General features: G+C 38.7%; 1 protein-coding gene across 1 annotated transcript in view; it reads left to right on the forward strand.

Moving 5' to 3' along the window:
• Nucleotides 1-14755, forward strand: part of oxct1a (3-oxoacid CoA transferase 1a) — a 43394-nt gene that overhangs the window by 23691 nt on the left and 4948 nt on the right. Inside the window, exons 10-15 of the mRNA XM_083911939.1 lie at nucleotides 511-605; nucleotides 1252-1300; nucleotides 1636-1708; nucleotides 2744-2819; nucleotides 10220-10309; nucleotides 11501-11581. Of these exons, the coding sequence (XP_083768065.1) occupies nucleotides 511-605; nucleotides 1252-1300; nucleotides 1636-1708; nucleotides 2744-2819; nucleotides 10220-10309; nucleotides 11501-11581 (464 nt within the window). The remainder of the gene's footprint in view (nucleotides 1-510; nucleotides 606-1251; nucleotides 1301-1635; nucleotides 1709-2743; nucleotides 2820-10219; nucleotides 10310-11500; nucleotides 11582-14755) is intronic.

A 14755-nucleotide genomic window follows, 5' to 3' on the forward strand; every position in this document is an offset into this window, starting at 1 on the left:
AATGATTATCTGACTTGTTGCTATTGCTTAGAAATCTTACAGCTTTATAGTTCTATGGGTTTGAGCATTGTCCCCATATCACAACAGCAATACTGTGTGTATAAGTTCAAAAGATTTGTTGAGTACAACAAAATGTCCAAGTAGGATGTGCAGTGTATATTTGTTTCTGTTAAAGCAGCTTTCAACATAATACTGTAGATATTTCTCGTCATCTTAATACCTGAATTCCATTGCATAATTACTAGTGTTGGGAGTAAAGCATTACAAAGTACTGAGTACTCAGTTTACTTCTTTGTTGTGACAAGTAACTTAATGTGTTAGTTTTGCATTTTAAGCAATCAGTTATTTGGTTACATTTTCAAATAAGTAATCTGTTACTTTTAAACTATTATAGTGCCCAGCAGAACAGCAGTAATCTTATGATGTAACTAGTTACTTTAAAAAGCAATTTTACCCAACACTGATGATTACAAATGTTATAATTACCATCTTTAACAAAGATTCAATCAGCCAATCTTGGTATTGGTATCCCCATGCTGGCCAGCAACTTTATGAAACCCGACATCACTGTACACCTCCAAAGTGAAAATGGAATTTTGGGACTGGTAAGACTCCTATATAGAGCTTCCTCGTCATTCCTCAGTGCTTAGATGGTCGTATTAAGCAGCAGTCTTTAAACTCAATTGTGCTCTGAGCATATAGCAACATGAACAGCCACTCATTTGATCAGTATCATTACTTGTTTGGGCCCTTAGTTGAAATATGCTGGGTTTGTTATATAACAGATTGTTGCAGTGTGACACTTTTTTTTTGCTCCCAATCATTATTTGCTTGCTGAGCTTTCAACAAAGGCTACTGCTGCTGGTATGGCTTATTTCTAATCTTGTGTTGACAGGAGAATGTAGGCACCTATGCTAATGCCTTTTTTGTCAAAGTTTTAACTTTGAATTATGAGTTCCAGTTTTTAAGGAATACTCTTTTTCTCACTGCTCTTTTGATGACTTGAATATTCAGACTCCTATCACTTAACATACCATATTTATAACCCACTTTGGATTGTGTACTTTTTCTCTCCTTGCTCCCTTTGTTGAGCACAGAGAAAATCAATATCTCATCAAATCACCAAAATGTGATTTTGTCTGTCTCTCCCTCAAAAGATAATGGCCAGTGAGGCCGAGTGGCATGTGAATGTATATGTGACTGCCCACCTGTGCACACAGTTCTTGTTTATCCTTATTTCTCTCTTTATAGGGCCCATACCCCACTGAGGATGATGTGGATGCAGATCTGATCAATGCTGGTGAGCATTATCGTAATTAATACTTCCCAATGATAAATGTCTATAATGTGTTTAAAAAAAAAAGATCTGGAAACTAAATTATGGGTGGATTAAGAGAAATTTTCAGCTAAAATGAGACCATATTTTTTTCTGAGTTATACTGCTAATACAATGGATTCTCAGTAAAGATCATTGAACGTTTTATTCAGATGCACTTTTAAAGTGATAACATATTGTTGACATCTGACACTTTTTCATCTATTAATAAACACATATAAGTGTGTTGTTAAACTTGTTATGCTAAATAAATCCCAATATTTTGTTTTGCCAAAAAAATCAACTCTCTGTTTCTGCAGGGAAAGAGACTGTCACTGTGCTCCCAGGGGCTGCCTATTTCTCCAGTGATGAGTCATTTGCCATGATCCGAGGGTAAGGTTATAACACATACGCTTTGAAAACTTATTTGCTGACTCAAAGTTAGATACCCCTGACAGTTGTGGATTTACATATAAACAGCGTATTAATACTTAAAAATAATTTCTGTAATGCCATTTCTATGAATTTTATTATTCAGTTTATGCAAAAAAAACTAAACAACGAACACGAACGCGTGCGTGCGTGCGTGCGTGCGTGCGTGCGTGCGTGCGTGCGTGCGTGCGTGCTTGCGTGCGTGCGGGAAGTCAACAGTCGCTGAGAAAGAATAACACAACATATGGTGGATTGTGAGCAAATGTTTCCTCACATACCACTCAAATTAACTCCAGTACGAGAAGTAGCTTAAGACTTGTACGCCTTTATCAAAAACCTTAAACACGTAGTCTTAGTATGTAATTGCCAGCAATCTCACACCTGAGGAATTAACTGTCAGCAGCAGTGCCATAGATTTTGGTTTATATCTATGCACCTGCAAGTCTAACAATGCTCCTACCTGTTCTAGTGACTTTGTTGGATACCTCACTTTGGAAATGCTCTCCTATTAGAGAAATTAAATGACTAACTTGCCCACAGAATCAGACTTAAATTTCTTCTGCTAACATAGTACATGCATGTATATCAGGCATTTAATATGGCAGCTGCACCAGATAAGACCTGAACAGCAAGCAGAATCTAAACAGCAAAATACAAATAATATATATAACAAAGTGGTAGTAGGAAAATACAGGAGTTTAAAAAAGGATGAAAATAAAACGTGTTGCCAGTTTGTTTGTTTTTTTACTTTACAAGTTCTGCTATCAAGGAAACGGCAGAGATAGGAAGATGACTATTATTGTGAAGACATTTGTTTATGGTGAGAATATATCCTATAATCATGTATTTGTACTTGTATTGTGTGTCTTGTCTCAAACAAACTGGGATAAATGTAGCAATACTACATGCATTTTTTGATTGAGGGGACTTCCGTTCATAAGTTGAATTGAATCTCGAGTTGACAGCCGTCGTCTTCTTTTGTGTCATTCTCTTCAGGGGTCATATCAACCTGACAATGCTGGGAGCCATGCAGGTGTCAAAACATGGTGACCTAGCCAACTGGATGATCCCAGTAAGTTTGGTTTTGATGACACACATCCATTAGCTTTTCCCATGCTTTCTGCTCTATTTGTTGGCAGCAACACACCAACCTCAGCTTAATGGAGCTTATAATAGTCTTTCTTTTTTGAGTTTGTGTAGTAACATAAAGCGTGTGTTGTTCTGCTGGTTTGTATGATATTTCACTGAGTTAACATGTGTCCTTGGATCTACATAGTTTTACATTTTTCGACTTAGTCTTCATCTAGACTGCTGACTGTCACAGGTAAGACACTCATAATGTTCTAGTAGTGGTCATATAATAAGGGGGTAAGAAAATATAGATAGAATTTAATTCTCAGACACACTTTTTGATTTTTGAATTAACCCTCTTTGACCCACAGGACCACTGGCAATCAATAATAATAATAAAGAATAATTTATTTTGCTTAGGCAGACCAGGTGCCGTTCATCTGCATGTGCTGCCCACACTGCATTGACTTTTTTACGAGTTGGACACTGATCAATCCACTCCTCCATAGTTGGGTCACTCAGGAGATTGAGTTTAACCTTTTTTTTTTCTCAGATGTAGAGTGATGCTTATTGTGCAAAGGAATTAGATGACATAGCAGTTATATGTGCTAATTATATCACAGCTATGAAGCAGTCAGACTATAAAACAGGAAGCTGATATCAAGCAATCTGTTTTTTTTTACACTGACTTAATTGGAATTGTTTGTTTATTTTATGGATGGTGGCCCTTAGTATTTGTCATGAAAGGAGATGTCTTTGTTGAGACAGATTCACAGAGCCGCAGCCTTGGTTGTTGTTATTCAAGAGCAAAGGGATATGCTTGTCAGGGGAACAGGGGTTAGGGGTCACTTTTGAGCCCTACAGTATAATGGGTGGCAGACATTATTGCTAGATGTTTCATCAGGTCAATGGTCTTAACACCACAGTGGCCACAGTCCTCCTCAATGATTACTAAGGTCAAGAACCCATTAAAAGACTGTTCACAATGTAAGAGGGCTCAACCAGAAAACCCCTCTGGTACACAGCTCTGTGCTGCTTCACTGAAGTGTACTTGCAAGGTTGCTTTAGCCAGTGCTCATTTTATAGATGTATCTCCTCTAAGCAGCCGTTGAAGATGTTTACACGTTACATTCTATTTTTCCTGTTTTTATAGGTCATAGCAAATACACATTTTTTGTAATACACAATTTATTTTTCTCTTATTACATTTACTGTAAGTATTAATATGTGAATGCACCGTCAGGATTGCTACTTCATGTTGTTGTACAATGTTGTGAAATTACGGAGTTCTATTTCTATTCTATTTTCCAGAGACCTTGAGAGTAAGATATGAATAATTAAACATGATACTATAATTATTATAATAATAATAATAATAATAATAATAATAATAATACTATAATTTTGCAGCATAATTTAATTTCTCCTTACCTCTCCAGTTGTACTTGTTTGTCCAGGGAAATTGCAAATTAACCTGTGCTTGATTAAAAATGTCACAGATATCAAAGGCCTGCAGTGGAGCTGTTTTTCAGAAGCAGAGTGTTTATCTTGTTTGGCCATTTTAGTGTTGGACAGTTTGAACAGCAAAATTATACAGCAACATAGACACAAATACCTCTGTGCTCACCCACACATTCAATCTTCATTATCCCCTCTTTTGAAAGGATTGATTTAGAGAATTACAATTCCCACCTTAATGAAAATGATGCAATATCTAAAGAAGGGTACATAGCGTGAAATTGGAAATGTTTTACGTAGGAGTCTGGGTTGCAGTGCTCTCAGCGTGATTATGTTGATTTTGTATGCTTTAAATATGCAAAATCTAGATGAACATTTTTCAGTTGAGGGTTTGAAATGCTTTTACATATCCACTCAGCCTGAAACATCTGGAAAAAACAATAGATGGAGAGAAAGGGGTAATATAATAAAGGATGGGCTGGAAAGAGTGGAGTTTTATCAATGTGTCCTAAATGTAGGGGTTTTGCAGAAACTGATGTTTTGTGTCATAAGTACCTCCTCACAGATTTGGCTGCACACTGTTTTGAAAATGAGAACAGGATTTGACTTTTATTGATTTTGGCGGCCTGAGCAGTTTTCAATTGCACGGTCAAATCTGAAAAAAAAAACATACAGATGTTGCAAATGCAGAGACACTGAACATATTAAAGTTGACCAAGGAAATAAAAGTATATCTGGTAACTTCAAATACAGCAAAGTGTTTCTCTAAAAGCAGAATTTAGTTTAATAGTTGTTGACTTTTAACAGAGAAAACAAGCGCTACATCAGAAATACAGTGTATTCCAAAACCCTAGAGGCTCAGTATAACTGCATCTTAAGTGCTACAGTAGTTCGAGCTACTGACTATTAAAATGGAGCTAGTTAAGAACATAGTACAATTTTTTCTTAGAACTTCACTTACATTCCTGTTGTATCATTAACAGATTTTCCTGAACATGGTCCTATTAATATGTTTTAATAGGTATTTGTAGTAGCACATAGATCTCTTTGTGTACATTTTTAATTGTTGTGTGTTTATGTGACTGGTGGAGATTACACTGTATTCAACAGTTATACACTGTATATTGCCAAGTTACTTTGAACCCAGTGTCCATTGTCTTCCTGTCAGTCCGGGCTCTCCCTCTGATTCTTGTCATTAGTTGTCTGGGTAACGAAACTCGCGGTGCTTTGTCGCTATGTTATTAAATAGAGAGCCATTTGTATCAGACAGCAGAGATTTGTCAGATAATTTGTGGGGGAGAGAAAGGATGCCAGTCAGTAAGTGGGAACTCTTGGATTGTGAAGGGGGTCATTTTCTGTGTTTTTTCTGCCACTGACTGTGAAGTGAACACTTACTCAACAAATGAGGAAATAATATTCTGTTGTCACGGCAACACACAAAATGCAAGTGAACCCCTCTTATGATGATCTTCTCATGCATTAGTGCAACAGCAGCATATTTTGGAACATTGATCCCCTATATAATGTTACATTAAAAAATAATTAATAGCCATGACCATTCCAACTGTATGCCAGAGAAACAATATGCTTTTGAATCAATCATTTTGACTGAAAACTGTATAAGAAGCCTATATCATGTTCCTTCTAAGGGTAGGGGATGTAGACACTTCTGTGTGCAGAGGTTGCTTTGAAAAAAAATGTCAAGACATTGAGATGCTACACCTGTTGCCCAATTTTCCTGGACAGATAGACCAGGAAATGTATGTATGTACAAGAAATCGCAGTATGATAGCATTTTACTGCAGTTTCATTGCCATTCAATGCCTGCTCTACCTATGTGTCATTGATGGACTGACTTTGTCATTGTCTCCACTCTCAAATGTTATGATTGGTGTCATGTCCGCATAGCTTTAACTTGAGAAGTCTTGTGTTCATCTGGGTTCTTCACCACAGATACTGCCTCTGACAGTCCCACATATTATCTCTCACTTTTAAAGCCATTATATGAATGGATGATCTCTAACGCTCTTTAATTAGCATATGTGTAGGCTACTGTATATCTGCCTCTGGCAAGGATTCATTTCAAAGAGGTTGTTCAATAATCCAGTGAAAAGGTAAAATGGATGTTTTGAGAAAAAAAAAAACAGAACATCAGTGAGAAGAGGTGCAAGGAGATTTTTCATTACTGGTGCTAATGTGAATCGGTGAAATAAGGACCACAGCATTAACATTGTAGTGCCTTTTAAATTCTCGTATTTACTGATAATTTTTTCTACATTTTAATGGAATTGGGTCTTCTGTAATGTATTATGCAACAATACAACAGCTGTCTCTAAACAGCATGTCTGACTATGTCCCTGATTGTATTTCAGCAGTTAAACAAAAGTTATTGCCGCTTAGAAGGGCACCAGATATCTTCATCTTTTTTGTGTTTTAGCTAATTAATGTGTCTGAATACACTATTTCAGGTGTCCTAGTGCCCCCATGGTGCATGGTGAGTGGTGAGGAAATTAAAAACCTTTAGGGCTTCAGTCAGACCATCAAGGTTAATATCATCACAACTGTGTTAATTAAATGGCTAAATTATCCAAGCAACTTAGACGGAGGATATTGTTTTGAAAAATCTGTTCATTCTATTCAAGTGCCTTTCTGCGTGTTATGCCGGTAGAAAACCTGATGCTATGGCAACCTCTATATTCAGCAGTGTCCATAAAATTATCAATATGGCAAAAGTAGCCTAAAATGGGATGCCTCCAATATGAAGAGGCAAGTAATCAAGAAAGAACCAATTATTGCCACATTCACAGGTAAACAGCTAAAGCCTATAGCAGCCAAGCCTAGTGAGAGAAAACAAACCTAACAGACAGCCAGACAAATGTTAAGTCATCAGATTGAATAAAATCACTTTAGTGAGCCGTATGGAATAAGTTATAAGCTTATCCCAGCGTACCAATTAATAGATTTGTTCTTCATCACACACTCACATATTATAAGAGACTTGCTGCATGGAACAGCTCGAATCAAAGTGGCCTCAGTGATCACATGCAAAGCTGGACATCAGAGGCAAGCAAATGCCAATTATCTCAGCAATAGAGGTCATAGACAATACTCTGTGAGCAACCAAGCCCACACCTGTCTATTTCTACAGCATGTTATTCATTATAATCTTTCTATATTACAAGGTCATAAGCATTAGTGAGGTATTTGACCATGTGCACACACACAAGCCAAAATGTTGTTCCTGTATGCTTGGCTGCTGTCACTGCTATGCAACACAGGCACTGTGGCTGCATGATTTTATTTCAAAGCTAGCATTCCTACAAAAAATGAATGGTCGATAACAATTCGAGTCACTTGATGCCTGCATTTTCAGTTTTCAGAAACAAACAAATCATTTTTTTTTTATAGTAAAGCGTCCTTTCCATTGCCCCAACAGCAAAACAAGAATATTTTGTCATTTCCCTCAAATTTTCATGATGACTCTTGTTTGATCATAACCAGACATGTATTTCAACACGGATGTTTAATTTGCAAAGCAGTTTTGCTTTTTGATTAACTACAGCCTAGTTTCTGGGTGGAGTATATTAGCAGCTGTAAATCCAGACTTACTAGTATCAGGTCAGACAGTTTCATCCCCCTAGGGCCTCTGCACACACTACTTACACCTTTGCATTAACACAGATCATATGAAAAAGGTCACTGAGAGTATCGTTGTCAGAGTCAGTATGTGTTGATTGAAAACAATGCCAGATAAAAAAAGGTGAAGATATTGTGTTTGAAGGTTAGAAGTCAAAATGGACATCAGATTTAGGCAATTTTATATAAGGATGTTATGTGGAGCAGTTTCGGCATTCTACAAGATAATGCAGTCAAGTATCTAACATAAACTGCAGTCTTTTGCATATCCTCAGTCTATGCTCTTCCCTACTTCCTCTACCCCACCTCCCCTCTCCCAACCCTCCTTCCACTCTCTTGTTGATATCTTCTCCACCCAGCTGGCCTCCCTGGGGGCAGATACTATCCCCACCACACTTGGCATATATATCCTCTGGTTATTGAGCAGAGAATGATTGATGCGCAAATGGGATTTTAATTCAGTTACTCAGCCGTCACCCTGTGGCCATATCTGCATGTCAGCCTACCTTATTTGGAAACATTCTTTATTTGGGACAATGAGACACTAGAAGACAATTTTCACCCAGCTGGCAGTTCTGTTGCTGTGATGATTGTTCAAATAATGGGGGGTTGTTTTATGTAGTGCCCACTGTGATTTTAGTTGTTGTTGAAGAAAACATTTATTTTATATTTAATTTGATTCCACTGAATTCTAACTAACATTTAGTGCACAAGGCATTCAGACATTGTTTGAAGCCCCTTGTTTAACCATATTATCTAAGAAACTAATTTCAAAGATAATGAAAGTGAACACTGGCTATTGCATTGAACGGATGCCTTCTGAAGTTTGCTCCTGTGCAGATGCTTTGCTGCTTGCTCACATGCAATTGTCATTCTTTTTTCTCACTTAAGAAGAGACAATGGTCCCTGGACATTTTTGGATTGTGATCTATAACATAAATGGTAGGCTATGATATGTTTCAACGCTTTTTACTCTGTCTTTAGTACAATGTTGTCGCTGTCTGCTAGCAACAAAAGCCTTTAGCGGTTACTAACTTAATAATAATAATAATGCATTTTATTTATATAGTACACTTTAAAATATAAGGAAACCTCAGGGACTACTCAGAATTAGTACAGTTACATTTGGTAAAGATGCAGCTTTGAATGTCTTGTACAGCATAAAGATTACTTTTATAATTACATATTAATAAAATGAAATGCATCTTACTACTGAATACTTGAGTCATTTTGCTACTGCATCTTAGTGCAACCATTCATACCATAGACCATTAAATACACACTCAGAATGTTGCTGCTTGAACTGTACCAAGAACCATGATTTTGAGCACATTAATCACTCAATTATAAAATTCACATTTCCTCACTCACCCCCACTGGGAAGCATGCAGATGGCTGTGGTTTGATTTTCTCAGGTTTTGAGATATCTGTCCTTGACATTTCTGTCGGTGTCACAATACGAAAGTGGTGAATGTAATTTAGTTTGTGGTCCTCGCAGCATAGAAAAATGACATTTAAAAAATTCAACAGCAACCTATCTTTACAGAAACAGCCTCATTGCCACTGTGGACAATCCACAGAGCACACTACAAATAGTTTTTATAGGAGTTACTTTCTACCTAACAACTCTCTATCCCTATGTTCTCAGTGCATGCGTCTCTTGATATAAGCTAACATTTTAAGGTAAGGGCTATCTTCATAGATCAGATTGCAAAATAAGTAACGGAAAAGCATGGTTCAAAGGCAGTTTGAATACTAAAAATCTGTTCAAAAGTCAAGAAAACTGTGATTTCAACATATGGATCCAGGGGAAAATACATAGAGGAAAAAACATTGCTGAGAACATAAATGGATAATGGATTGAAATGTCTCCTTAATGTGTGAAGATATTGAGCTGGGGAGCATAGAACCCGGGGACCATAGCTTCACTCCCCTTTCTACTGGAATCATTTCAAAAGTTGTTTTTTGATATATTGATATGTTCACTTTCCTTCTCGCTTCTAAAAAACTGGAATTCTTTACAACCTGTGTGTTCCATTTTGCGTTTAACCGATTGTCTCTTCAACTAGCTGTGTCACTGCCTCCCCTTATTAATGAAGCTGAAAAGTAAAATGTTATAGTATCCCATAGAAATAATGATTTAAAAAAAGGACCCAGGTTGGAAAACTATACCATTCTCTTTTCAGATTGTTGGGGATACATGGTGTATTTATTTACTTTTTAAGATTGGATTGTCTTATATTGTGAAGTCTTCCTTTTTCTTTTTTTTTGTCCTAAACCTCAATTCATGGTGTCTTCCATTCATAGGGTAAGATGGTGAAGGGAATGGGAGGAGCCATGGATTTGGTGGCTAGTGCTGGAACCAAGGTGGTAGTCACAATGGAGCACTCAGCTAAGGTTTGTATACATGTAAAAAGTGTTGTGCGTGCAAGCTTTTATTATGCTTGTCCTGAATAACATTACCTTTTAAATTTACCACAAAAGAATAATTTCCTTTCTCAGGGATCCAGATGAATTAAATTGGCAATTTTCTTTTCCCATGTTGGTACCCTCACCAGCATAGGCTGTATCTGCTTCCTACGATAATGACTGTGAGTGTTATGCCTGATTAAGGATAATTCTGTTAATGGATTGCTTAATGCCGCTTTACCCAAGAACGACAGCTCATCCTGATGAGGTTCCACACACGAACCATCTTCTGTTCGTTTGTCTTCAGCTTATTGAAACACAATTCTAGAATTGGACTCTGTGTCTTGGGGACAGCTGATTAGTTAGACTGGTTCTTTAGCTAGGGATGAGTAACCCCACAGGGATTCTGACCGTAGCAGTCGGCAATCCAACTGAATTGATTTACTTCTGTAAAGTTTAGACCAATATGATGCAAGGGCAATGACATTGTACATTCACAAAAGCATGTTTTTTTAGCTAATGGAAGCCTGTCTGGCGCCCAGCTATATTCCAGATGGTGCAGCAGGTGAGCATAAATTTACTGCCCTGGAGTCTGCTTTCATTCATGATGGGGAAGGGGGAATGTGTGATTTATGCTGAAGGTTTCTCAGGCAACGTCAGAGACATTTGGATGCGTGCATTTTCTTCAAGATGACTGGCAGGGAAACTGAGACATACTATGTAAGAGTGAACATAACCAGTTGCAAGGAGTTATTGAAATTGAAGCTGCATCCCTAAACAGTATTAAGTCACTTTTTAAAATAAATATGTTATGTCACTATCGCCAAATTAAGTAACACAATAGTAATTATGCATCAAGTCCAGTTATATTAGGAACTGGGTGTCTGTGGCGACATGTCTGTGAACAAAATCACAAGTGGCTCACAGGTAGTGACCCATTTTATATCACTCAGCAGTGGTTGGTCCTCCAGAGAGGATGTGAAGCTTACACAACAGACTCGCTCTTCAACTCACTTAAGTGTGAAGCACCGACACTGTTCGGGTCTCCTGGAAGTTCGATCAAAAAACACAACTGCAATTAACCCTTATCGCCATAGGTGCTGTTCAAAAGATTGAAACGGAGATCTTCAAGATTGTAACTTAAGTTTTTGTTTTGACCACCTGCCCTTTGTCTTTCAGGGAGGAAAACACAAGATATTGGACAAATGTAGCCTGCCCTTAACAGGGAAGCAATGTGTGGATCGGATCATCACAGAAAAGGTACTTGTGCATGCTTGCTTGCGTGCGTGCGTGCGTGCGTGCGTGCATGTGTGTTTTTCTCATCATTCAAAATTTGGATAGAATTTGAGGGTTTTTGTGCAAGTAGTTTTTAGACATTTTTGGGGCTATAATATGTATATGAGTAGATACTTCTGACTTTGAAGTTAATTATTTGTTAACCAGTAATGTTCATGTAAAATATAATTACACAGGCAAAGACATCTAACTGTTGCCTACTTAAGTCTTAAAGACTTGATCTAACAACCACAGATACTGAGCCTTTACCCTGTGGCCAAAATTGTAGGCTTATTCCCTCTATGATTAATAAAGGCTTTTTTGCCTCTTTAATATTAATTCAAAAATATTGGTTCATTTATTTTTAATTGAGGGATGGCTTTTCACCTTACAAAGCATTACAATTCCCCATCTTGCTGTCAGGAGTGAATGACTGAAACCAAAAATGATTAAGTTAGCAGTGGGTTTGCATTCCTATTTTATCACAGCCGGAACACAAGTCACATATTGTATCTGTATTTCTCAATTATGTCTCCCTCACACACATTCGAAAACAATCTCACTGCATGTGATAGATTGGTAAGGTGCAACATAGTGACATGGGTAGATAGAAATTACATTTATTCAATTAAGACTAATTCAATCAGTTGATTTCAGTAAGGAGGCTTCATATTGATGTTGTTATGGTTTGTTAATTGTCACGCTTAAGGTTGGGTTTCCCTTTATTAATTATATTCCTCGTCAATCTGCAGCTGTATGTATTGGACTCTCTTTTGGATACTTTTTTTGTGGGGCAGGGTCCTCCAGGTAATCTAGATGCTCCACAGTGGCCAGTGGATATTGTTGGGTAGTCTTGCATGGGAGTTGGGGACAGACTGACGGGTGTGGGTGGTGGTTTCTATTTTAAAAATAATTTTGACCACGGGCTGAAATCTTACTGCTCAATCGCTCTTGGAAAACTTATGGAGCTTAGCCTGAAGGCAAATCTCCATCTTCTTCATTTGTCCGTGTCAAGCTCTGTTTCTGCTGCTTGTGAATTTCATCATCTCCCCACAGTTTGATTTCTGCGTGGTGTGACAGAAGACGTTGAAAACATTTACAGCAATATGTTGGCATACTCGGTTGCACATATGGTGATGGGGGTCTAGCTACAGAGGAGCATGTTTTGTTATTACATTATTCGCTTCCCTCTAACTTGGGGGGCAGTTAGAAAGAAAAAGATTCGATTGAGAGATTCCAGCTGGTAGAGCTGAGTGCTGATGCGTTTTTGTGTCTGACTGCCTTTGGATCTCTCTCACTGAAACCTGACCTGTCAGGGGCACTCAGACAGTGTGTCCACGGCTTTGTTTTTTCACCCTGTCTGTTATTTTCTGCTCAACTGGCTTTTCTTGTGATTGCACAATATTTCTCAGCAAGCAGATATCTATCAATATTTATAAAGGTTAAAGCTCTTTCTAGCGCCCTGCTAGAAACTCCTCCCCCTCCTCCTCGCCACTTTCCTCATTTCATTTCCTGCTGTTTTCTCTTCCTCTATAACCATTAGTACTTTCTTCTCTCATTACATCCCCAGCTTTTTACTTTTCTTAATAATGACTTAAGTTCTTACATTCTATAATTTGTGACCTCTTCTCTCATTTCCTTTCATCTCTATCAACACATACTCTCCGCTTATTCTCTTTAACTCCACATCCGTCATCCTCTCTACTACACTCTCTATCCCTTTGATAACATGTCTGTTGCACTGTGAATAAATTGCACAGAAAAACAATCTCCATTTGGCCATCTATCCACACCAAACAGGCATTGTCCATCCTTAAATGTTTCCATTTCACAGATGCCCTTCTTTGGAAAATGACAGTCTTTCTTTGTAGTTTGGAAAATGAACTGAGCTTTTAAATAATGCTGACATATGATTGTCCCCCCCCCCCCAATCAACATAATTAATTAAGTGCGCACAACCACGCGCTATAGGTCTGCCGCCTGTTAATGACACCGGCAAATTATTTCTAAATCTGTGTCCGAAAAAAATCAGCAAGGAGACTGTCGGAACATGTTCAGGTAGCTAGGCAAGGCTAACGTTACTTACACTTGGATGAGTGATAGTTTTTCTTGCAAAGTTTGTATATGACCTTCTCAGGGGTTATCCTTGTTCTTTTCGAAGTTATACCATATTTTAGACGTCTAGACGCTATTAATTCTTAACTGTCTAACGCAATGTACAGCCAAGGGATCTGTCATCTTAAAAAAAGTGAGTATGACAACTTGTATCTCATCTCATCTCATCTCATCTTCATCCGCTTATCCGGGGTCGGGTCGCGGGGGCAGCAGCTTTAGCAGGGGACCCCAAACTTCCCTTTCCCGGGCCACATTAACCAGCTCTAACTGGGGGATCCCGAGGTGTTCCCAGGCCAGTGTGGAGATATAATCTCTCCACCTAGTCCTGGGTCTTCCCCGAGGCCTCCTCCCAGCTGGACGTGCCTGGAACACCTCCCTAGGGAGGCGCCCAGGGGGCATCCTTACTAGATGCCCGAACCACCTCAACTGGCTCCTTTCAACGCAAAGGAGCAGCGGCTCTACTCCAAGTTCCTCACGGATGGCTGAACCTCTCACCCTATCTCTAAGGGAGACTCCAGCCACCCTCCTGAGAAAACTCATTTCGGCTGCTTGTAGCCGCGACCTCGTTCTTTCGGTCATGACCCAACTTTCATGACCATAGGTGAGGGTAGGAACGAAGATTGACCGGTAGATCGAGAGCTTTACCTTCCAGCTCAGCTCTCGGTGCGGTAGAGCGATTGCAATACCGCCCTTGCTGCTCCGATTCTCCGGCCAAACTCGCGCTCCATCGTCCCCTCACTCGTGAACATGATCCCGAGGTACTTGAACTCCTTCACTTGGGGTAAGGACTCATTCCCTACCTGGAGTAACTTCCTGTATCTGGCCCTTCAAATTAAAAGCCCTCCAGCCTTTTAGGCCCAATTCTAGCCACCAGTCACATAGATTTTCACTTAATTTTGACAAGACACTGCTCCTAATGTTGTTGCTGTTTTTTTTTTTTTTGCAACCAATCGTCCAATGAAATTTTGGTGTGTGTGTGTGTGTGTGTGTGTGTGTGTGTGTGTGTGTGTGTGTGTGTGTGTGTGTGTGTGTGTGTGTGTGTGT

This window comes from Echiichthys vipera (genome assembly GCF_963691815.1).
Source record: "Echiichthys vipera genome assembly, chromosome: 4".
NCBI lineage: Eukaryota > Metazoa > Chordata > Actinopteri > Perciformes > Trachinidae > Echiichthys > Echiichthys vipera.